The following is a 26,064-nucleotide window of genomic DNA, read 5'->3' on the forward strand; positions in this document are numbered from 1 at the left end:
ATGAAGGAAGGTAATTCTGAAAGCTTTATGTCAGTTTTAACGGTCCCTCAAGCACTGAGAAAGATAATAGTCAATGGATGGTGTCCATAAGGATTTTTTCTTCTCCCCTGACAGCCATTGACAGGATCATTTTGTATTTGCAACCGCTATCACTGAAGCATGGAGAAAAAAGCCCTGTAAGGCCAGGAGGATGAGAGCGACTTCCCTGCGGGATCTGTATTGTCATCACTATGGCAATAATAGTTACTATAATTTTCATTCTGCTTTTCCATAGTCTACTTTGTGGAGCTCAAGGCTATGGGATTTGGGTCACATAAAATCACACTAGCATAAAATCATGCTTTGTAGTCTCGCAAGAGTATTTTATGAAACTGCACAGAGAACCTATGCAACAAGATAAAAATAATTACCAATGCAGGTCACTTGACTAATACAATTATTTATGGGATGCTAATAGCTTTTCGGAGGCTTTCAGATACAGTGTCAATTTGACAATCTTTTTTTTTTTTTTTTTTCCTGTTTGGATTGTTAGACCACTGCCCGGTTTTTCTCCCCAAGGACATGGCTTATCATTTCAGGGGGGAAATGTAAATTAATTGCAAATCAGCTCTCAGTCCTCGTCTGGTAGTTTCTCTTTAGTATCTGCAATTAAATAACAAGGACAGGAGCCTTGCCTTCTATTTCATTTATGCACAACCTGGTCTCCTAACACCGCGCCGTCCGCTTAAAGTTTCAGTGTTAATTCGCTTTCCGACAGAGAGCATTAGAGACATCTAATACTTTCAAAGTATCACTCTGCGGAAAAGGCCTCTGTGAATGAAGCGGGTGAATGAAGGAAGCTCACAGGTGATGTTAGGGTGGGATGAAAAATCTCCAAGAGGGACCTCCAGGTCAGGAGAAACCAGCCGGAGACAAAAGGGGTGCGAAGAAAAGAGGTGAAAATGAGAAAGACAAGTAAAAAGAAAACCAGCGATTGAACGAACTACAAGAAAAAACAGCCAGACGAGTCAGACGAAAAGAAAGAAGTCGAGAGTCAGCGGTGGTTCAGACAGTAAGCCAAGACGCGCGGAGGGGCGGAGGTTACAGCCCAGAATCCCTCGCGGCGCCTCCTTCCCTGGCGTCAGTCTCCTAGGCAACCCCGGTAAACAAGATGGCGACCGCCGGGAGCGATCCCCAGTGGCCGATGTCTTCCTCTCTCCAGAGCAGTCCACGAACTGGAGCCCAGTGGGTTCTGCCGCGCTCAGAAAAAGAGCGTCAGTCTTGCTGGTCTTCTTTTCCCATGGGGCAGAGACCGAAAGGTACTTTCCATAAAGCCTCCTCCTACCTGCTCCAGCAGCTCATTCACCGCTCTCGGGAGTCGGACGCGGACGGAGAGGAATACGAGGACGAGGGCGAGGGCGGAGTGGAATCCGAGGAGTCCTCAGAGTCCGAGATGCTGAATCTGGAGGTGTGCCTTCCCCCCGCCCCCACCCCCTCGCTCCCTTCTCCAGCCGCCGGGCCCTGCTACTTCGGCGGCAGCTTCCGCACGCACCCCTCACCAGCCCTCGGGCTCTCGCCGCCGGAGCGCCTCTCCCTGACCGCTGCTAGGCTCCTTCTCCTTTCTTCCCGTGTCCTCACCCTTTGCCAGGCATATTTCCAAGTGTCTCCTTTTTTTGTCACTAGCACATTTGGTGTCTTAAGAGGCAAGTTACACAGCGTCCTGATGAAAAAGTTTCCACCTATTTGTATGGGGAGTTACAGCTTTAGCTTTTAAAACCTGTGCTTCGACGGTATTCTGAGCGGGCGGAGTTCGTCTTTGGCGTCCCCTGCACCGTTTTCCGTGATTGTGAAGCACACCAGCGCTCTCCCCCACTTCCAGTCCCTTCATCCGCCTTCCTCCAGGGGGGAACAAATTACTTTCCTGAAATAAGCTGGTAAGGGCTAATTCAAAGACCAAGTGACTTGAAAGTCTAATGCATTACTTCTGCCAGGGGTATATAATGCATTACACAAGCAACACACACACACACGCCCTTACAGTGTTCAAACAGCCAGCTCACTGTGGTAGCGTTTTCGGAGGTGGAGAATGTTTCTTACCTCCCATCTGTATTGCCTGAGGTGTGGCTTTGCCTTTACATTACTATAAATTCTCTTTTCTACAGTACCTCTTCTACCAATTACACTTCTTTCCTGCACTGATCATCATCGTATTCTTTTTACCCCACTGTCTGTTTTTTTTTGGTTTGGGGTGGGGGGTGGTTTGGGTCCCTTTCCACCTCTTACCACTTCCTTCCCTTGGCTTCTAATATATTGTTTGCTTTTTTTCAAAAACATAAGTTGATTTGCTTCCTTTCAATAAACTGTTGGGTTTTCCTCTTTGTCTTGGCTTCCAGGAAACTCAGAATATTTTTCTTAATTTTAATGGTTTTTCTCTAGGGTTTTCTCTCCCCTTTCCTCTTCCTTCATGGTATAAACTGCTGCAAAATCTTTTCTGAAGTAGATATAATACAGAGAAATAGAATGTTTCCAGGACCCCTGTTCTGTGATATTCTGGCTTCCCTGCTCTGCATCTTTGTGCGTTTTCCTAGTCCCCTCTTCGCCTTGAGGCCAAATATGTTTTTCTTTGTTATTCCCGTTCTCTTTCACAGACTCCTTTCCTCATTTGTCCTATTTCTTCGTATTCACCTGTCTGTAATTTGCACTGTCTTATGTTCCTCTGATTTTACCGTTAACCACCTACATTCTTTTCCCACTTAGGTTCCCTTCTTTCGTAACGTCCTTTCATCCATTTTCAACATTTGGCCCATTTTTCCACCCTTCTCTCCCATTTTGACTTTCCTCTTCTACCTCCTTCTATATGGGCTGGTTACACATTAGTTTTTCTTAAAGTGGACGATAGAAAATTATTACTTATGTTATTCCTCTTTTGTTGATCTACTTTGCTACCCTTAACAGTGACAAATGCAAAACTGTAGCAGTGTTTTTACAACTTGGAGATGTTTGTATGGTTTCTACCAGCGTCCACCCCAAAGGAATTCACAGATGAATCACCGGTTTACTTTATTATTCTAATTAACGCATGCTCTTGGGCTATGGGCTTCATTAGTGCTGGTATTAATCTGTCTTCAGTATGCCATTAACAAACCATAGGGGGGGTTGACTTGAACTGGTTATCCCTGGCTTGTAGGCTGTGTGTGGAAAAGTTTATTTTTTCTTCCACTTATGTTGTAAATATTAATATTTATTTTGTGTTCTTACATCCTATTTTAGCTTTTTAGAGTATCTAATAAATTTTAATAGGCTGAATAAACTGAAAACTTTTGAAAGGAAAACTTTTAAAAGGATTTAGACTTGCATGTTCAGAGATTTATTATCCATCTCCTTGCCTGGCTAAGGTTTATAATGCTATGATGGTCACAGTGGTTATTGAGTGCCTATAGTGTAATTAGTCTCAGGAGCCCCTGGTGAACTTAAGGTAGACCAGCTGTTCAGAATACTGCCTTTGATTAGTTTTGAGATTTTGAGCAAGTTATTTCACTTCTATGTCTCCTCTGTAATCTGGGAATTCTAATAATACCTATCTCATAGGAGAGTTGTGAGAATTAGATGAGAACCTATTAAGTAAAACACTTACCATAATATTTTTACTGATACAAGTAATAACACATGTGTTTTTTATCTGCTAACTATAGCTCATTAAGTGATTTGGTTAATTTCACTGACTTGAGCAATCAGTCATTGAATGATTGCTATGTAGGAGCCACTCTGACTACATGACATGTGTTTGGTACATGGAAACTACTCTGCCATAACTTAATGTGGGTAATGTCTACTGATGGGATAGTTATAAACATCAAATTGGATAAGAAAGTCTGTTAAAGTTCTTGATACAGTGTCTGATACAGAGTAGGTTCCTAAAAGTTACAGAGGTAATGCCTAGTAGCGATAGTAATGACAGAAGAAGACGAGAACGTCATTGAGGACATAGGTGTCCCCTGCACTCAAGGTCAGATAAGGATGTGAGTAAATCACAGCTATTGAGTATCTGAAGCGTTATACACAGGTGTGTACAGATGACAGCTGGATTGCAGAGATCATGGCAGACTTCGAGGGAAGCAGACCCTTGTCTGGGTGGAGAGGGGGTGTGTGGGCAGGCACATAGCCCCTGTTCCTACTGATGACTTATAGGTGAGAGCAGAGAAAGCAGCTGAGGCGGGGGCCAGATTGTGGAGGGTTTTACGCTGTTTTACAGACCATGGAACTTGGGTCTCTAAGCAGTGGGGAGCTGCCCTGGTAGCTGCCCCAACTGGTGTTAGATTAGAGGATGGTAAGACCGGAGACAGGGATATCAATGAGAAGACTCTAGCAATGTCTACGGAGGAGAGGCAAGAGTCCGGATTAAGGAAGTGGAAGTGGGAATGGAAAGGAAGCTAAAGACGAAGACATTTAAAATATTTAAGGTGGGACAGTTACTAAGGAAATATTGGAAGTCTAGGATGACTGCCAGGTCTCTGGCATGGTCTGGGGACATAGTAAGGCCATTCACCACAATAGGAAATGGGATAGCAGTGGCACACGAGTCAGATATATGAATCACATGACTCTGGAAATCGGGGAGGGGCCTCAGGGTAGGAGACCTGGGATCATCAGCATTGGTGTCTGTGAGATCATCCGGGAAGAGAAGAGGAGGGTCAAGGGAAGAACCGAGGGGTACAGCAGATGAAGAGGAATCAGGGAAGGCAACAGGAAAGGAATGGGAAGCGGAGGAGGAGAAGAAAGAAGGGCTGTGTGAGGGGAAGCCAAGGCAAGGAAGAGTCTCAAGAACGTGGAAGTGAGTTGTGCTGCCAGTAGCTTAAGTGGAAAGGGCCCTAAAGAGTGCTCACTAGCTTTGCCCATTTGAGGGTGATTGGAGACCTTTGCCCATGTGGTTTTGTGATGTGGCGAAGGCAGAAGCCTAACTCACGTGCACTGAAGAGTGAATGGGAGGTGAGCAAGGGGGCACTAAAGAATGGAAAAGCAGCTCCGCAGTAGCTCGGTTATTTAGGGAAGCTGTAGCTGTAGCTAAAGGAACGTGCGGGACCGAAGGGACGCACAGACTTGCACCGCTGGAGAACTGACAGGGTGCAAAATGATGGTGGAGAGAGACTGGCTGAAATCCCAGGCAAAGAGGGCAAAATGGAGGGTCCCCGAGCAGGGTCTCTGAGGAAACAGGAGGTGGGGGCCCTGAGGGCAGGAAAGAAGCAGTCTGCCTCTGACACCCGAATGAAGGGCATTTGGACAGGTGCAGAACGCTGATGGGGTTGGCGTCTGATCACTTCTACTTTGCCTTGGAAGTGGAGGAGCAATGTGTCTGCTGAGAGTGAGGTCAAAGGAGTGGAGGCACCCAGAGGCTCAAGGAGAGGATGAAGATCTGGCAGCCAAGGTGGGAGCTGATGAAGAACGAGGGACTGGAACAGCAGCCTGCCCAGCTAACAGCTGACCCCTGAGTGGTACCAGCAAGCATGGTTGTGGGGCCCCTCCCAGCCCACTCACTAGCTCAAGGGCAGGAGCAGTTTTTATTCACTCAGCCGTGTTTGAGCGCCTACCAGGTACCAGGCACCATCTTGCCCTCCTGCTTTATGCTTCAGCTATTTTGAACTCTGGTTCCCCAATGGGCCGTGTTCACCTTTGCCTTTGGAATTTTGTACCTGTTGCCCTTTTGCCTACAGTACCCTTCTTGGTCCTCTTCTCCTGCCCTTTCTTCTCCTTTGCCAGAGTAACTCAGTTACTTGTGTCTCAACTTCATTGCTTTCTCCCCCAGCAAGTCTTTGCTAACCTCCTAATTCCCCCTAGAACTGACATAAAATGGATGCCCTGCTTATAGTCAAAGCATCCTGCTTACTCGTATTGTAATATCTATCAAACTACTGAAATTGCTTGTGTACTTGTCTGTCTCCCAGATTGAATTGTAAATCCCTTAAGGATAGGCACCATGTCTTATTCATAAATCTGTTCACTGAGCCTAGCATACTGGCTGGCATGTGCCTGGCATGCTATAAAGATTTTTGTCCCAAATGAATGATGAGCATGACAGAGTCCCCGCCTCAGAGCGGTAGTTGATTGTGTACTTGATTCAGGTTTGGGTATGTGTGCGGTAGTTTGAGTCGGGGGGACGAGGAGTCAGAGACTTAAGGGTAGAGAGACATTGAAATGGCCCAGGGGATACCAAGCAGGGAAGGAAGTGAGAGGGGACAGATAGACTCTGAGAGAGGAAAAGATGAACAGACCGGAGATTTTGTTGTCATCACAGAACAGGGTCAGTAGGGGTTGGAAAGGTTGTAGGATCACAAAGGAGAATACTAGGTTCTGAGGTTTCTAAGGTGGAACAGTTCAGCATGATGACTTGGTCCAGGGCATGGCCATGGGGATGAGTGGCTGAAGCTGAGTAGAGATCAATTTAAAGTTGATTGTGGAGATGAGGAAGAAACGTGTGTGTGTGCGTGAGTGCTTGGGAGTAGGAGGGGGATTGAATGGCCATCCTTAGGCTCTGAAGCCACCCAAGATCAAGCAGGGCTTGTAAAGGTCTGAAAATGACCAAAGATCAGAAGGGAAAGGCATGATGCTGATAAGTGGCAAGAACCTCAACGGAGGTGTGAGGGGGTTGCCATGGGGAGGCTTGCCTTGGGGATCTGGGAAAAGGCTGACCAGCAGGCCGGTCTCCATATCAGTAGCTATGTTGAAAGACAGACATTGACCCACTATCAGTCAGGGGTGCAATATCTTCTCACACCAGGAAATAGAGGCAGTGGGTCAGGTAAACTTCAGAGGTTTAGATGGAAAGTTTTGGAGGGAAGGTAACACCCCCACCTCTAATCCTTCCCAGGCCTTGTGTAAGAAGTTGGAACTATATTTAGAAAAGTGAGTGTCTTTCTTCCATTTGTAAACAGGTTGATTGGTATGGAAGAATGAAACAGTAAGATGCGGAATTTCCAACTTCATCTATTAGTGGAAACAACTGTCATTTATTGGGAACACTTGCTGTAGTTCTAGGCAAGGCACTAAGAGCTTTACACTGTTTTTTTTTTTTCATTCTCCCTAAAACATTAAGAGAAGGTAATAACATTTCCTATTGCAGATACGAGGCTCAGAGAAAACTTTATCTCCCCAAAGTCATAAACTGAAAATGGCAGATCGGGGCTTCAGACCAAGCCTGTCCAGCCTCACAGCCTGTGCGCTATCTCCATTTATATCCATGAGAGATATTTGCTTCCTTGGGCTACTGGAGATGGAGGCGGGGCACAGAGAAACTCTTTCTAGTAGCACAAGCCCATGTACTTACGGCCTCAGTACCAGCAGCCTGAGCAGCATTGCTGGTTCCTGAATTAATATAGAACTGGAAAGAGTATTTTGCCATTATTGTCCACATGCTAGTCACGGTTCGCTATATTGGTGTGACTGATGGGATTACTGGATTTTGTGTCCTCATGTTGATGTTAGTGTTAATGTGTTGGTCATTATAGAGTTGAAGGCAGTGCAAACCTAACACCGATCTACCTGTTGTCTCTTCTGTTTGTTATTTTTGGGGAAAGGGCATTTTGACTCATCAGTGGTTCATGGCTTTCTACAGACCAAGGGCCAACCTCCTATGGCAGTGATTGTTACCCTTTTAATAAATCTTGTAAATTGTGTGAATCCAGTAAAATTAGCTAATAAGAAGTAAATTGAGAACCTGTTTTGTTTGTTTTGTTTATTTTTTTCCAGCAAGAATACCAGATTTAGCAAAGTAATTGCCTTAATTTGGATGTAACCATCTTTTTGGGTGGAGGCCAGCAGTCTAGTATAGTGGTTAGAAGTGCCCTGGAGTCAGACAGATTCAAGTTTGTGTTCTGGCTCTGTCACATGCTAGCTATGTGGTTTTAGGCGAGTTAACCCCTGTAAGCCTTAGTTTCCTCATCTGTCAAATGGAACTAAGAGTACCTACCTCAGGGTTATCAGGAGGATTCAATGAGTTGATCACTGAAAGCTCTTGGTGCCTGGAACAAAGAAACACTCACCATTAATGGTGATGCCTCCACTGCTGTTGTGTTGATTTCACTTTGAATGCCTAATGCAAGTGACCACCAGAAAATTCGGTGGCAATGAAAACACCGATTTGATAGGTATTTGTATGTCCTATGTATGTGTCTTCAACATAGAATTTTCTTTAGGGCTGATAAATTCTGGAAGGGTCAGCTCCTGATTATGTAATGTACTAAGTGCTGACTATGAGGAGGTGAACTGTTTCTTTTCTTTTTTTTTTTTTTTAAGATTTATTTGTCCATTTGAGAGAGAGAGAGAGAGAGCACGAGAGAGCACGAGCGAACGAGAGCGGGGGCAGGGCAGAGGGCGAGAAAGAGAGCCTCAAGCAGACTCCCCACTGAGTGCAGAGCCTGTTGTGGGGCTTGATCTCATGACCTCGAGATCATGACCTGAGCTGAAATCAAGAGTCAACATTTAACCTAACTGAGCCACCCAGGTGCCCCTGGACTGTTTCTTTTCTAATGGAAGTCCTTTGTCCACCTCTCTGGTTTTTTGTTTTTGTGTGTTTTTTTTTGCAGGAGGAATTTGATGGGGTCCTGAGAGAGGAGGTCGTGGCCAATGCCCTTCACCAGTTGGGGCGCTCAGGCTCCGGGACTGAGCAGGTCTATCTCAATCTAGCTTTATCAGTGAGTACGACAAGATCACCATGGGCTGACTGGGCTACATCTTGATACTCGTTGGACCATATCTGGTTTTTCTGGGACTCATAGCTTTTGTGGTGGCCCCAGATCTCAGAGTCTTTCATCTGATGGAGACTGGTGATAAGAGTTATTTATGTTATGTGAGGTATCAAATCAAAGAGCTCTGGGCAGTCCAGTAATCAGCCCCTGAATTCCTTTGTTTTCATTCCCATCAGTCTGTTTCTTTCATCTTAAGTAGTCTGTATTATAGTAATCAATGCTTTCTTTCCAGAAGTTGAATTTGACTCTGTGAAACCAATCAAAAACTCTAAGAATTTTCTCTCTGATCAGTGCCAGGACTAAAATTAATATCTAAATCCAAGGGAACAAAGTATTTTGGTATTGACTCCCCCCCCCCAAGTATGTCAAGAAATAAGTAGCTTTCAGCCACAGTTCACTTTCCAAAAGATACCCCATTATTAAAGAAAACAATGTGTTGTTCAATTTTCAAGATATCAATACTAACACATAATCTTGGCTTCACTTTTTAAGGGAAGCTGTAAGCAAAGTACTCATCATTTTTCAAATTCTTTCTTCCTTTTGTTTCTCTATAGTCCTAGAAAAATAATTTAACTCTTTTTGCTTCCTTATATTGTAAAGTATTAAATATTCCTTGGAGATCCACACAGTAAATGCAGATATGTAGGTGAAAAAAAGCACACTGAAATTTTGCTACTGTACTATAATTTGGCTAAAGTATATATAATTCACAGCAAGCAAAGCATATACAACTCATAATCTTGGTCCATCTTGGATTTGAGCTAGTAAACTATCCAAGAAATGTTAAGCTCTTTCCACCCATGCTGGTTGCATGGCATATCCTTTGAGGACAGCATATTAAGGCTGTAATCTTTTACTGTTTTCACTTTATAACATTTTATGGATGACTCAGCCAGTTAAGCAGTAACTTACAGGGAGCATCCTGTGTACACTGCCCTGTGTCGGGCATTGGAAGGGTAGATAATTCCAGCATCCAATACATCCCCGCACAAGTCCATTTCAATCAATATTCTACTTACGTATGTAGTGCAATGCCTTAAATTGATCTGCAAAAAAAAAAAAAAGATCCTTTAAATCTTATTTCAGCTAGATGGACTGATGCTTAACTTACCTTGCCCCTGACCTCCTTACATTTGAGATATTACATATTGAATTACTTTGCCTTTATAACCTGTCTTACTGCATACACTTTCTTATGGTTGCCTGATTTTTGTCCCCCCTTGTATCTTATGTTACACGTTATTTTTTACTTTTTCTTATTACTTATGTACATAGCCTCTCTCCTACCAAAGTCCTAAGTTTCTTAAGGGCACAGTACAGCTCTACCCCTAATTCTCATGATGCACAATGCCTTGTGCATGGTAGGTTTTCTTTAATATTTATTACACTATTCTTGTGGCCTTCATTAAACATTTTTATCATCAGTATATTTGAGAACTTGCTCATCATGATACTTCATTGGTTGGCTTTTTCTAATGCTGGGGAAGTTGGGCAGGGAGGTATAGGAGGAATTTGATGGGGTCCTGAGAGAGGAGGTCGTGGCCAATAGAATTTAAATGAAATGCTAAAGAGATCTCAGGCATCATCAGGAGATCATTAATAACACTGTCACCTACATTTTCACAGGGTCCTGTTCAAAGCTCCTTCACAGTAATCTCATCTGACCAAGTAAAACTGAGATCCATAAACCAGCCGCAAGAGTCTGTTCCAAGGGACCAAATTCCCCTCTCCCATCCTGAAGTTCTCTAGAAGCAAGATTTCGTGGAAAGAATCTTGGAGAAGGATTAGGAGACTTGGATCTGCTTCTCTGTTGCTAATTTGCTGTGTGATTTTAGGTTATTTACATCCCTCTCTGTCCCTCATATTCCTCATCGCCAAATTGGGAATAGTCCACCCTATGGATCTCAGTTTTACTTGGTCAGATGAGATTACTGTGAAGGAGCTTTGAACAGGACCCTGTGAAAATGTAGGTGACAGTGTTATTAATGATTGTGAGATCTCTTTAGCATTTCATTTAAATTCTAGGCATCTGCCTTTTCTTCTACTAGAGAAAGGCTTTGGCCTTACTGCTATTATGTGGGGTTTTCTTTTCTTCTTTTTTTTTAATAATAAAACTCTGCTCTAAAGGTCTACCTGACACTGTTTTAATTTGCCTTTTCATGTTGTATTTGTTCTTGCTAATATCACTAATTTTCCAAGCTCTTTTCTTCTTCAGAGGAATGCATTTTTTAAATGGGTTTGTCCTCTGCTTTGAGATCCTGCTAGTAGTAGGCCTCAGATTTAGTTCTCTCATTTAACTACTATACTTTTACTATAAGTAAGTATATTTTTACTATACTTTTACTATAACTCTAGTATACTATACTTACTATACTTACAGAAATTCTGGATTTCTTTCTGTCAACTCTTATTTCCAGGTGTCAGGAGATGGCTGAGTACTAACCTGTTAAAGCAGCATTAAAGTCTTTTTACCTTTTATTTTCTCAGGGTTGTGATTTAATTGACATTAGGATTCTCTGTGAATATGTTCACCTACAGAAGTTGGATCTTTCAGTAAATAAAATTGAAGGTATGTAATTTTCATTCTAGTAGATTGATAGATCATTCGGTTATTTCAAAATTTAACCTTTGCAGTATGTAACATAAATTAATACTACAAAACTTGGTATAAGCGCTATTGTGGATTCATTTACATATCGATGCTCTACTTTGCATGTAAAAAAGGCACCATGGGTGATGAGTAAAGTCAGCAAACATGCAACATTACGCTATGGTTCAAAGGTGCTCAGTGATGTTGAAGAGTATCCCATGGAATGTTTGCTTTGTTTTTTCCTTGTAAGAGACGGCTCATTACTTCTTTATTACTTTCTGAATATTTGATGATTCCCTTGTCTTTCCCCCTGTTAGTTTATTCAGTACAGATGAATTAGTCCTCCCCTCCTCCCTTTTTTTCCTTTAATGGATTCTTTTCTTTATTTTGCTTTTGCGTCTACATTTTAATTCTGGCCAGCTACTTCTTTTCTTCTTGAGTGCCAGGGATTCACACATTTATTTTTTCCTCTTTTTTTAAATTTTTTTACTGTCTCTATACATGTATCTGATTCTTTCAACTTCACCATTTGTAGTTCTCTGTAATGTATTTGTTGTGACATCTTGCTCACATTTAATGAAATTAGTCACATTTTCTTCGAAGCTTGATTCTTGTTCCTAATTTTCTGATCTTATTTGAAGTTAAAGTGTCCAATTTCTTTTGTTTAGACTTGGAGGGAAGTCAGCAGTTGTTATTTCCCACCTGCTTTCTTTGTTGGTCATCTTTCCACTCGCTTGTTTAGCCTGTCTTTTTTATGACGGTTAAATGGTGCTGATACGGTTTTCTCTGGCTCCTTTCTGATTGCTTCGCCTCCTAAGAGAGCAATAATTAAAATCCAGCCTTGCTTTTCAGTGGCTAAGAAATATTCCAGCATAATTTATCCCTCTAATGCTACTGTTTGTGAGTTATTTTTTTTCTAGTTTTATGAATTTTTTTTTTTATGGAAAATTACAAACGTGCACAAGAGACTATTGTAATGAACATTCGGGTTCAACATTTATCAGCCCATGGCCCATCTGGTTTCACCTATACCTCCCTGCCCAACTTCCCTAGGGTTATTTTAAAGATTTTAGAGCAAGCCCAAGCAGGGGGAGGAGGAGAGGCAGAGGGAGAGGGAGAAGCAGACTCCCCGCTGAGCAGGGAGATCGATTCCCCCAGACCAGATCAGGACCTGAGCCCCTGAGCCAAAGGCAGACGCTCAACTGACTGAGGGAGGGAGGCGCCCCCACCAGGGTTATTTTATTTTATTTTATTTTATTTATTTTTTAAAGATTTTATTTATTTGACAGAGAGAGAGACACAGCGAGAGAGGGAACACAAGCAGGGGGAGTGGGAGAGGGAGAAGCAGGCTTCCCGCTGAGCAGGGAGCCCGATGCGGGGCTCGATCCCAGGACCCTGGGATCATGACCTGAGCCAAAGGCAGACGCTTAATGACTGAGCCACCCAGGCGCCCCCCCCCCCCCCCAGTATTTTAAAGCAAATCCCAGATATACCTATCATCGGAAAGGGTTTTTCAGTGTCACTGGCAGGAGCTGCCCCGCACCCCACCACTCCCAGGTTGGTTTCCTTCCCTGGATGAGGAATTGCAGCGTGATGGGAGGCTGCAGCAATGCTCAGTGGTGGCCTCCTACCCTGGCAGCTTGAGCCGGGACCCCACAGTTGCTAATGGAGCTTTCCTCAGATCAGTCTCCTTTAATCTTTTAGGGCCCATTTTCTTAGCTCATCCAGTGTTTGAGAACCTACTATGTGTAAGGCACAGTATATTTTTCTTTTTTGTGAGAACAGCTTCTGTTCTGATATAGACCAGATTTCAACTTGCATCAGAATCACCTGGGGGGCCTGTTAAAACACAGCCGGCTGTGCCCCACCCTCAGAGTTTCTGATTCTGTAGCTCTGGGGTGGGACTTGAGAATGTGCATTTCTAATTAGTTCCCCAGGGAAGCCGACGTGCTGGATCCAGGACCACACTTTGAGAACCACCCTTGTAGACGCAAGGAGCTCCTGCCATCTGGTGGACATGGAGGTCACTGCACCAAGTAGGGATTAATGGGCCAGCCAGGGTTAGAAACCCAGCAACCAAGATCATGCTTTTTTTTTTTTTTTTTCTGTCCAAGTGATTTGAAAGGATCAGTCATCTACAAAGTTGGGATGTAGCTCCATTTCAGTGGTAGCAGCTGCTTCTGCTTCAGGACAGCTCCATGGTACAGCACTTACCTGCCCACAGAAAGATCAGCTCCAAGGACACATGGGGGCTGGTGGACATTAATAGAGTTGACAGACTGATAGATGTGGAGCTGAGCTCAGAAAGGACAAATAGGCAAGACTTGTAAAGTCATGACAGTTTCACCTTAGGTTTCCTTTTCCAGGCAGCCTTCCTTGATTCACTCATTAAGTCCCACCAAAGTGTTAAAGTCTCAGTGTATTGTCTGCCCTAGAACAATTCCATAAAGACAGGTTTAAGAAGGGTGTGATTTAGACCAGAGAAATGACATAGAATTTGGTGGGATCTCAAGAAGGAAAGATGCTGGGGGGAGGTGGGCTGAGGGGGTTGCTCATGGTGCCTACTCCAGGGAAGACCCCAGCTGCTGGCCTTGCTCCCTTCTCCTAGGCTGGGTGCATCTGTCACCTGGTGACAGGTCAGGGTGGTCCTCTTGGCTTCGGGTGTGGAGGCTCCATTCTGCCACTAGGGGCCTTCCTGGGGGGGGGGGCGCGGGAGGCGTAATAGCTGGTTCTGTGACCTAGAATGAAAAGAGAGGGAGAAGCTATTATGATTCCTGTTTTCAGGTGGAGACTTAAGTTCCTGCTGGAGACAGGGCTGTAAATCCTCCTCCTACGATTTTTTTTTTAAAGATTTTATTTATTTATTTGACACAGAGACACAGCGAGAGAGGGAACACAAGCAGGGGGAGTGGGAGAGGGAGAAGCAGGCTTCCCGCAGAGCAGGGAGCCTGATGTGGGGCTCAATCCCAGGACCCTGAGATCATGACCCGAGCCGAAGGCAGACGCTTAACAACTGAGCCACCCAGGCACCCCTCTTCCTACGATTCTTCCAGAGTCTAATTTATCCTGCTGCCCCGAAGTGTGCCTCTGCTGTAAAGGGGCAGAGGAAGGCAACCCAGTACTTCACCATTTTTACGTTTTATATGTTACTGTCATTAGAGCACGGCTGTCCTTAGTGTTCGAGGTTTAGAATATTTGCTTGGGACAAAGTGCAAAACTCAGACATACTTCTGAACCAATCCAGAGCCAACGTAAAATAATAGCAATAATTTAAATCACTTCAAAGAATTAATGAGATTTAGGACTAAGTCCAACTAAAACAAAATTTATAACGAACAAACTTTTCTAATTGTGGCATTTTCAGTCTTTCTGAAAAGAATTCAGTCACTTAGGGGCTAATTATCAAGGGGATTATCTATGGCTTTAGTTTCTCGTCCTTTCCTCCAAGGCTGGTATTTTTTGAAGCATTTGGCTGTTAGTAGCTCCTGGGAGAGTGAGCTGGGACCTGGAGGGTGCACCTGTCACTTAAAAAGGGATGGAAGAGGAGGGAAGGCCCTGGGGAAGAAGGTGAAGTTAGGAGCTCATGGAGAGTTCTCCACACGGCGTGTGTTTCACGGATTCCTATTTTTATTCATTTCATTTGCTTGCAATAATTAAGAAGTGCATGCAACTGGCATAATGAGAACATGCTCTGATGTAACATAAGGTGTTTTTAATGACTTAGTCTAATTTTGATTTTATTGGCTTACCTTATTCTGTATTTGTTTCTCCCCCCAGATCTGTCTTGTGTGAGTTGTATGCCTTACCTTCTAGAACTTAATGCTTCTCACAATAAACTGACGACATTCTTCAATTTCAAGCCACCCAAAAATCTCAAGGTAGACTTGATCAATACATTCATTCATTAACCGGCTTGCAAAGTACATTAACACGCAAAACAGTGCTTAAACAGATAATTCAGACACCCTAAGATATGGGAGTAAAGAGTATAAATGTCTGAAATGAAATAAAAAGGGATTTGGGTATCACTGATGAAAAAGGAAGATGGTCTGTCTGCAGATAATCTTTTTAGGAAGCTTTGCTAATAGTGTTCAGGCTGAGAAGCTAACTTCCTTCTCTCTCCCACAGCTAAATACTAGTTATTATTTGTATATTTTTAGTATAGTACAACAATTTTATACCTGGAAAACCTGTAAAAATTTCTTTGGGGGCTCAAATTTTGCCCTCCTTATTTATCCAACCTTTACTTTCTTTTTTTTCCACAACGATTTCCGATCTTGCTTCTCTGAAGTTCCTTTTGCATCTGACACACAGCTAAACTCTGTGAACGGTAGTTGATGGAACAGCAGGCTCTGGGCTCTGTCTCGTGCTTTAATGTCGTATAGATCACCTGGGGTTCTTGTGAAACTAGGGATTCTGACCCAGAAGGTCTGAAGTCAGGCCTGAGACTGTGGTTTCTAACAGCCTCCCAGGTGACGCTGCTGCTGGTGGTCCGTGGGCCACACGGAAGCAGAGACGGTATAGATTCGTGGTTCCCAGACTGTTCTGCACGTTGCAATCACCTGGGGACTTTCAAAACCTACTCACGCCTGGCTCTCACTGCCAGAGAGTCTGATTCAAGTGGCCCCAGGTAAGGCCTGGATATGGAATTTTTAAAAGACCCCCAGGTGGCTCTAATGTGCTGACAAATTTGGGAACCGTTGCTGTGAGCTTGGGATTAGTGTTCTAGTAGACTAATACATTTCATTAAATATTTTTAGAATTGGACATCAGTTATTGCTTTTATTATCTATTTTGTTTTATTAACAAACGAAATGAACTTAGAGCCCAAGCATTCTATTGGGGCTCGCACAAATATGAAAGTTTGTTTGAAATCAAGAATCTGACATCACCCATACTGCTAGTGAGATGCTCTTCTTTTTTTTTTTTTTTTTTTAAGATTTTATTTATTTATTTGAGAGAGAGAGAGAGAATGGGAGACAGAGAGCATGAGAGGGAGGAGAATCAGAGGGAGAAGCAGACTCCCTGCCGAGCAGTGAGCCCGATGCGGGACTCGATCCCGGGACTCCAGGATCATGACCTGAGCCGAAGGCAGTCGCTTAACCAACTGAGCCACCCAGGCGCCCCGTGAGATGCTCTTCTTAATTTTTCTTCTGTTCACCCTTTTCTTCTCAATAGTGGGGTAAAAATTTTCCCCTTTGAAATTATACTTATTGCCAGGGTGACATTCCTTTGTCCAAATAAGCCATGCAAGATGCCTATTTGTACTCGGTGTGGGGCCACGTGGTCTCCAGGTGATCAGCAATTTTATTTGCGGAGCTGTTTCATCTCTCCCTGAGTTGCTGTCCCATTCTGCTTTGTCCTAAGCCCCAGGGAAATGAGTCATGGCAACCATGTAACCCCTTCCCTGGGAAAAACTTCCTTGGAATTTCTTCCATTCCCCCTCTCCCCCCTCCAAGAAGGCTTCACCAATGAACAAAAACAATGCAGATACCTCATCTTTAAGGTTCCGAGCTCCCAGAGAGTTAAGAGCAAATCTATCGGTCACTGTAGAGAAGTGCCTGGAAAGAGCCGCTTCTGATGACGTGCTCCAAGCCCTTGTGAACCCTGTATCAGCCTGAGGCAGTGACCCAGGCCTGCTGGTGTTTTCAGGGCATTATCTTAGGCAATCCTCCCCATAGAGCTGTGAGGCAGCTGCGATGGTCCCATTTCACAGATGAGGACTCCAGAGTATAGAAAGGGCAAATCACATGTCATCTCTGTTGGGAGGTAGCAGGGCCGGGATGGAGCCCAATGTCTGCCACCCAAGCCTATGTCTTCCCAGGAAATGTGTACGCCGTCCCACCATCTCAGAAAGCTCAGCATCCTGTTCACTTATTATTTGTGAGCTTTGTGCTACCAGCCAGAGAAGACATACGTTTCCTAAAGCACAGGGGCTTGTTCTTATACACGCTTTGTATTTCCCAGAATGCTTTGCTCTTAGTAGGTCCAGCAGGTTCATTTGATGGATGGGACTCCCTGCAAGGCTTCGGGTCCAGTGGAACTCCCAGGGGGAGTCAGAGCACCATCAGAACCCTTTCAGGCCTCTCAACACACCTGGTATCACAGCATGGGCGCGTGGCCCAGAGAGGGCACAGCATGGGCGCGTGGCCCAGAGAAGGGTAGAGTTAGAGAGGAGCAGACCCAGCCATGGCACAGGAACGGAAGGTGTTGATGAAAAAGTGTCAATTGTAGGTAAGCCTAGATCACTATGTTGACTTCCAGTCCATCATTATTACCTAGAAGGCAAAAGTGAATATGAAACTTCATTTCATCAAGCCAGACTGACTTCTTAGGTCAGCCATGGTCTGCGATTGACATAGTTGGAGTTTATATAGGCATCAAGTTTTGTGTTCTGTTTGGTTTTTTCGGACTAACAGTATTTTGTTTGCACATTACTGTTTCTTCACATGGTTCACACACTTGTGTTTTATTGACATTGTGGTCCTGTTGCTATCTTGTAATCAACTTAATCAGTTTTCTTCTCTTCAGTATTTAAAGTTTCAGTATTTAAAGTTTTTAGTATTTAATACATTGATAAAATATTCTTAGTACATTTTTGGGGGTAGAATCACTGTTCTAAAGGGCACAAGAAGATAAGAATTGTGCTCATTAGATCATTGTTTGATAGTTTTCCAGAAAATTATTACATGTGCCCAGCAAGTTATCAATGCAGCATTTTAAAAAAGTGTTTTTTTTTTAAATCCTTACTGTTCATCTTTTGCTTGTGGGTGAATATTTAGTTATTTAATGTTTTTCTTTAGTCTCCTGTTTTTGAGTAAGAACAACTGATGTTGCTGGAAAGGCTTTCCTAAAATAGTCTGTTTTGAGAAAGGGTGTTAAGTGGATGAGATGTAGCCTGAAGGATGAATAAAAAAGATTTTTCTGGCACTTGGGAGGTGACATGGGAGAATATATTGAGAGAGAGGAGAAAAGGCAGAGAAAAGATGAGCACGGGAACTAAGTGAATGCCACTTATGGGACAGTAGAGAAAATGAAAGAAATGGTGGTAAAAGTGGAATTGAGGTGAATTCTGCGGGAAGATGAAGAAAGTCTGAAGTGATTGCTGGAAATGGAGAGAGAGGAAGAGCAGGAATTGAAAGCATTTAGGGGGTGGGGGTGTCCACACCAGGGCAGGAGCCTCCTCCCCCGTCTCCCTCAGGCTGAACAGACAAGGGTCCAGGCAGAACAGGATTAGATATGGGTGGCTATGTTAGCCTTGGCGTATTTTCAGTAATGACTTCTAACCCCACAGCCAGAAAGACCTTCTTATGTGAGGAATTATGGTGGTTAAGCGGATGAAAAATAAACTTTGACATATTGTTCTCTTTTTCTCATCAGAAGGTGGATTTTTCCTACAATCAAATTTCTGAAATGTGTGATTTGTCAGCATACCAGGCTCTCACTAAACTAATTTTGGACAGTATCCTTTGAATGAATAAAGGGGAAATTTGGGTAATAGGCCTGTTAATAACTGTGTACTTGGATGACTTGGAGTGGTACCAGATCAGCAATTTACTGAAGATGTGTGACTCATTTGAATGACTAAGAATTGATATTCACAAAATGAAGAAAGATATTTTATTTACCAAGGAGTAAGATTGTAAGTCAGAGCTTGCCAAGAGCATCTTACACCTGAAAAAGCAACATAAGACAGTCATTCTTCTGATAAACATAGGCTTATTTTTAATTCTAGAACCAGATAAGTTCTGTTTTAATTGACTCTCTTCTTCAAATTTACTTAAACTTGTGCCCTGTTTTATATAAAGTCAGTCTCTGGAAATCCAGATATGACCAAAAGGAAAATAAGTGATTTTTTTTTATTTTACAAAAGAATTTATAGTGATCTCCCTTTAAATAGCAGGCTTCTCTGGCGTATTTAAAATGTACTTTCGTTTTTTAAAAAAAGCAAAACCAGCCCCTTTTGATGAGCAACCAACTTCAGGAACCTATCTACTGCATGAGTCAGGCTCCCATGCAGAGCATCTACCTTGAAGTACACACACTCCAACTTTGAAAGCCTAAAGGGTTAATTGGGGATCTGTGAGTTTAATGAGCTTGAGTCTCTTTACACCAGAGACTGATGTTTGCTGGGTGATAAGGGAGCAGCATCTTCTCTTTCTCAGTATCTCTCTGCCCACCTGAGGATTTTTCGAGGCAGAGTGGGGAATGAATTGATTGCCCTTGGGTGCCTCATTGCAGGGACAGGGCAGCAGTTAGAACACTACACTTGTAATGAGACGGATGTGGGGAGAACAGAAGGTATATTGTCTTGAAGACGTATTTTGTTGGGAAAAAACCTTTTTCATATATGATGAGAAACTTAGAACATAGCGCCACGCTCTTTAGAACTGGTGTGTGAAAATGCGCCATTAGTGGACGTTTAGCTGGTACTCTTGAAGTGAGCAAGTTCTCCTAAATGTAGCCTAATGAGAAAATGATCAAAATGAAATGCTCTGATGGCAAACTAAAGTAGTACACCTTAGCCCAGCATCTGTCCATAGAACTTTTCACTTCATGCTTGATAGTCATACATACTGGATTTGCAAGGAGGTAGAGAGAGGCTGACTGCCCAGAAGCCACCTGACTCAGAAATCCACTCAGACCACCTAGAAGAACACTGCTCAGGGAAGATTAATGGCATCAGCATCAGCATTGCCTGGAACTTCTTAGAAATGCAGGCTCTGGGACTCTACCCCAGACCCCTGAAATGAGAACCTGCATTTTTAACAAGACCCCCAGGTGATGGGAGTACATGGTAAAGCTCAAGAAGCACTGGTCTAGAAGTCAGCTGCGCCCAAGACTCCTACCAGCCAGAAGGGAGGAATGAGCATCCAGAGCTCCATCTAATCTTCAGGGTACCCTGAATGAGGGCGGTCATGTGGCAATCTGGGCTCTGTCTCCCAGAAAAATACTCTTCTGTGTGTAGCATGGGACCACCAGTGAAAACAACTCCACAGGATTTTGGACTCAGGACAGAGGGTGCAGTTTAAAACATTTCTGTTGTGGAAGACTTAAGTTCTATATAAATTTATTTTTTCCATGTAAGAAACTGTTATGACTCTGTAAATGTCAAATATCATGAAGAAAGGAATTGGGGTTTTACTTTTTTTTTTTAACCTGACTTTAGAGGTAGCAATTCTATCTTCTCTCCAAAGTATAAAAAGCTGTCGTCATTACATCAGAACCAACTGAAATTCAGAACATGGACACATAATTAAAAAGTAACATGGCAGCATTCCTCACCTGTGTTTTTTAAAATGCAAACACAGTAGCCAAAACAAGTCATTGTTTTGTAAAGAGTTCCTAAACTCTCTCTTTTTTTAAAGATTTTATTTATTTATTTATTTGACAGAGCACGAGCCAGGGGAGGGGCAGAGGGAGAGGGAGAAGCAGACGCCCCACCGAGCAGGGAGCCTGATGCGGGGCTCGATCCCAGGACCCTGGGATCATGTCCTGAGCCAAAGGCAGACGCTTAACTGACTGAGCCACCCAGGCACCCCTCCCCCTCATAAACTCTTAATGAAGTAAACTTCTTAGCTTACCATTTTGAAAAGATAGTGGGCTGGTTTTTAAACAGTACTGAATATGCCTCTTGCTCTGTTCAAGAGTGTCACACATACTGTGTATAATTATGTTATTAGATTAGATTTTTGAAAAGACTGAAAAGCTTTGCAATAAAAAAGAATTTTTAAACAAAATTTTTATGCCAGTACATTTGAAAACTTAGATGAAATGAATAAATTCCTAGAAAAATATGCACCAAAATGCTGCTTTGGAAATAGAAACCCTGAGTAGTCCTGTAATTATAAATGCAGTTCTTTTAAAGTAAAGTTAATTAAATTAACATACTCATATAAAAAAAAAAAACCCACCAGATCCAAACTTTTAAGAACAGATCTTCGAATAATGAACAAATTCTTTCAAAGATTAAGAATAGAAGGCATATTCACAATCCATTCTAATGAGATTACTTTGATATCCAAAAGCATATAAGGAACAGTAAGAGGAAGGAAAATGACAGACTCATTTCACTCTTGATCTAGATGTAAAATCCTAAACCAGTATTGGCAAACTGAATCTAATAGTGTTTGAAAAAAGATAATAGACCATGACCAAGTTTGGTTTATCTCATGAATGTAAGGATAGTTTAATATTAGAAAGTCAATACATGTCATTATGTTAACAGATTAAGAGGAATAAGCCATATAATCAGTAGGTTTAGAAATGCAATAGACAGAATTTAATAAAATCTAATTTACAATAAAAACTATTAGTAAGCTAGTAATAAGGAATTTTCTCAACTTGCTAAGATCTATAAAAATATTTGAAGCAGACTTTATCCTAATTGGGGACATGTTCTAAGCGTTCTTTAAAATTGGGAACAAGACAAAGATCTCTACCGTTGCCCCTTGTATTCATCATTGTTTTGGAGGTTTTAGTACTATAAAACAAGAGGAAAAAAGAATTGAAACTGTAAAGATTGAAGGGAGAAGATAAAAGTCATTTTTTTTTGCAAATGATATGATTCTGATTGTCCATAGAGAATATCAAAAATAACTTGCAATAAACTACTAGAAATGATAGTTTTGAGAGTTCAACAAAGTAGTTGGATATGATTTCAATAAACAGAAATCCATTGTATTTTTCTACATCACGAACAAGCAATTAGAAAACACAACTTAAAACAGAGACCCCATTTACAAGAGCAATAAAAATGAATCTTAGTAACAATGAATAAGGCCTATGGGAGGAATATCATTATATTCCTCCCATATATATTCCTCCCATTATATATAACTTTATCAAAGAGCATTAAAGACCCAACTAAAGAGAAATATATTCCATGTTCCCAGACAGGAAAATGGGAGAAGATGTATAAAAAGAGTTTTACAGAAAATGAGTCAGATAAGGCTAATGAACATAAGACTAGATGTCAGCCTCATTTGTGTTCGGAGAAATGCAACCCTAAACCACATGAGATCTATATTACATCCATTCAATTGACAAAATTTAAGAAATCTAAAAATATCAAGTGTTGGAGAACATGTAGGTCAAGAGGATGTCTTTTTTTCTTCCTTTGGGTGTGAAATTAGTTCAACCACTTTGGAGAGCCATTTTATGTTCTTTTATAAAGTTGAACATCCAAATTCCCTGTGGCCTAGCATTTCATTCCTACATATGGGAAGCTTAGCATACGTGTATCTGGAGGCTTGTATAAGAATGCTCATAGCAACGCTGCTTGTCATAGCAAAAAATTGAAATAGCCCATATGCTCATTGATAAGAGAAAGCATAAACTACGTTATAATAGCATATCATACAGTAGTGAAAATGAATGAAATATATCTCCATGCAGCAGTAGGGATGCATCTTAATAAAACTAAATATAATTTTAGTATCAAACCAAAGGGGAAAGGGAAGAGGAAGTGGACAATTCAGCATACTGGTCATCTCGGAGAGGGGGGCGTTGGATGCACCTGGAGGGGCGTGCAGAGGTAGATGTTAGTTACTGCTCACGTTCTTCTTGGGCTGGAGGCGGGGGCCATTTCAAGAGTGTTCATTAGATTTTTTTTTTTTTAAATAAATATACGTAGGCCGTGTATGGGCAAATGGTGTATCTGTGTCCATTAAAAAGGTTTTAAATCTGAAAATTACTGATTTCTTGGAAAATAGTTATTTACCAAGCTTCAAACTTGAGCTTGTATCAGAATCCCCTGGAGGGTTTGTTAAAACAGCTCTTGCTGGCCTCCACCCTCAGAACTTCTGGTGAAGTAGGTCTGGGGTGGTACCTGAGAATTTGCATTTTAAACAAGCTCCCGGGTGATACCGATATTGCTGGTCTGAGGAGTGCACTTGAAGATCCCCAGCTTCAAGCTAGCCAGTCTTCTCTGTTGTACCTTGCTGGGGATGCTTTCCTAATCTGATGCCATTCGTGTGTCCCTTTTAGGGGTTTGGTGGTTATCTTTTTTGTGCTTTTTATATTTGTTCAAGTTTTCCTTAGGGGACGTATATGTCTTTTCTATTTGAGGGAAACAAGTGCACTTTTGTTTAAAATATAATTAAATAAAATTGCAATTATCAACACTAAAAAGCACTCCTTTAAAATAAACACAAATCAGTTAATCAACCTGGTGATGCTGACATTGTGATTGTAGATTAGTGCCTCAAAATGGACTGGCTAACTATAAGAAATCAAGTTTTTGGTTTATCTTATGCTATTTTGTCGTTCCATTTGTGGATGACTGATTAATTGATAATCATCCTAAATCACAAGCTGATAAACTTTGTCAAGGATAAGTCAATGTATTTCTTAAGAAGGAATTCTGTGTATTCTTTACCTGTAAATATTGACAGATTGATTGTTCACTGGAATTTGTTTTATGATTATAGAATCATGGAGTTTTTAAAAAGTGATTCACAGAATTTTAAAATCCAGACTGGACTTTAGAGATTATCTACTACTAACTGTTCTTTTATGGAAGAGGAGCTTAGGACCCAGGGAGGCTCCGTAACTTGTCCAGGATCATTTGGTCAGTGGTTGAACTGAGATTAGTCCTCTAAATTCCATTGTTTTCCCCATGCTGCAATTCATTGAGTAATTACTACTTTTATCACCTAGCTATTTAAAGTGTATGTGTGTTTCATTTCTTAGAGATTCACTCCCATAGTGAAGAACATTTTTCACTGGTAAGGTGATATAGATCTTTCAGGATTGGTTTTGATTAAAGCTATCATTGCGGTTCTCTCTACTAAGAGAATTGTGATGGATTTCCTACTTATTTCTCAGCAACTGTTTTCTATACACCCGAACCATATTTTATGATTGTAGACAAATGAATAAGAGCAAATACCGAACTAGTGAATAATTCATGTCAAGGTCTGCAAACTGCTGACAGCATCACCAAAATGTAAAAATATGTTGTGGGGCTTTTCCCTCACTGTAAAGTTATGCTTACGTGCCTTTGGGTTCCTTCATTCAGTTTCTGAGGATCTAAAATTCCACCATAAAAGATTTATTCACAGAAATGTAAAACTTTAGAGCTGGAATGCAGTATGATGATTTTGAGTTCTTTGAGTCTCCTTCTTCTGATAGCAGCCTTTTGAAAATTAAAACATACATAAGAGGGTTAACCCAGTAAGCTAATTCATTGTAATAGCTTAGTGACTTATCAGATTATATTTCTTCTTATTGGAAAGTCCCACGATCTATATGAAAGAATGCAAAAGAATAACGTTCAGAGGAAGAACAAGTAACATTTCATGCAGGTTCTTAAAATAAGAAAATGCGAGATGAGGGAGATAAAGGTATTCCCGAAAGTGAGCTGTGAACTCAGAGCTCTGTATGGACCAGTCCTGCATATTGACCATTATCACTACTCATGGTCACAGATGATGTGACCTTGGGAGTATGGAGGCAGGCTGTGGCAGGGGGGGTGGGCCACTGTAAAAAGTACTCTTCACTCAAGAACCTGATTAATTTATAATGATTGAGATCCCTCAAAATTTAAGGGGTAGTGAAGAGTTGGGAAATAAACAATTTTTCTGAAATGAACTTATATCTCAGCAGAGATGTGCAGTCAGTTCCTCAAGCCTTTGCACCCAGTGCTGTGAGTGACTGCAGAGGTAGCTGCAGAAGCCAGGATTACCATTGCAGTGAGCCATCTGTATTCCTCTTCCTTTGGCCTCTTGCGAGGCTGATTTCATGAAACCTGACTTGCCATATTAGTCAAAGCAGGAGAGTGAGCCAGATGTACTGAGAGAACTGGGGTTAGCCTTGGATATCTTGGAAAATTACTGCATACACAATAAACAAGCTTGCCTTTTCACTTCCCGCTAGCTCTTGATAGTTTCAGGATTCCTATTTCCTCATTTTCTGATCCTTGCCCCCTTCCCATGGGAGGGCTTCCTGACTCAGGGCCCACAAGCATTTGTTTTACTCTTACCTGTAGAGTATCTTCATTTTGGTTGGAGCAGACTTATCAGGACACTAATGCCCCAACATAGGACTTAAAGATTATTGCATCCTCTGCTAACTTGAGACAGACGGCCATTTGAAGTTTTCCTTGCCTAATTTTTCTTGCCAAAGATTGCCACTCCAAGGACATTTCATTTCATCTATAGCTGTGTGAGAATTTAATCTCTGTTTCCCACATTTCACATCCCTTGTTACAATCCGTATCTGCAAAGATCTGGTCTTCGTTCTCGTTCGAGAATGATTATTTAAACAGCCCAGAGGAAACGGAAGCAGAAAGAGTGTGGCGTTTGTGAGCCTAAATGTTTCTTTGTAGAGCTCTTCTGGCAGGAAGCTTTATGAAAGTACATTTGAAAATGCATATTTGATGACCAGTGAAACTGTTTCAGCCCAAGGATCACGTCTGGAACCAATGAAGAAAAATTAGGAATGTCTGGTTCATTTGGCAACGTTTTCTCCTCATTCCTTCTAGTTTCCTAATTTACCTCTTTCTCTGGCCTACATCTTTTCGGAATAGATGCTGGCCTTCAATCTTCCATTTTGTGCTGTTGGCCAACGGGTAGAGGTTGTGATTCCTTGACCTCACATGCTTGTAATGTGGTAATGATAACTGCCTTATAATTGTGAAGAACTTTATGGTTTGTGAACCTCATTCCAAAGATTTTTTCCATGATCAGACTTTCAGTTTTCATGACAAACTGTTGTTTGTTATTCCCACTTTACCAGTGAAAAATCTGAACAGAG

The 26,064-nt window shown here is 41.9% G+C and overlaps 1 protein-coding gene across 2 annotated transcripts in view; it reads left to right on the forward strand.

The window, feature by feature from the left end:
* The first annotated feature begins 279 nt into the window (after positions 1-279).
* Positions 280-26,064, forward strand: part of LRGUK (leucine rich repeats and guanylate kinase domain containing) — a 104,611-nt gene continuing 78,826 nt past the window's right edge. For both annotated transcript variants that reach the window (XM_036091688.2, XM_078059579.1), the window contains exons 1-5: positions 280-1,447; positions 8,556-8,663; positions 11,205-11,286; positions 15,085-15,185; positions 18,688-18,769. In XM_036091688.2, the coding sequence (XP_035947581.2) occupies positions 1,151-1,447; positions 8,556-8,663; positions 11,205-11,286; positions 15,085-15,185; positions 18,688-18,769 (670 nt within the window). In that variant the 5' untranslated portion in view covers positions 280-1,150. The remainder of the gene's footprint in view (positions 1,448-8,555; positions 8,664-11,204; positions 11,287-15,084; positions 15,186-18,687; positions 18,770-26,064) is intronic.

Source organism: Halichoerus grypus, chromosome 12, assembly GCF_964656455.1.
Source record: "Halichoerus grypus chromosome 12, mHalGry1.hap1.1, whole genome shotgun sequence".
Classification (NCBI taxonomy): Eukaryota; Metazoa; Chordata; class Mammalia; order Carnivora; family Phocidae; genus Halichoerus; species Halichoerus grypus.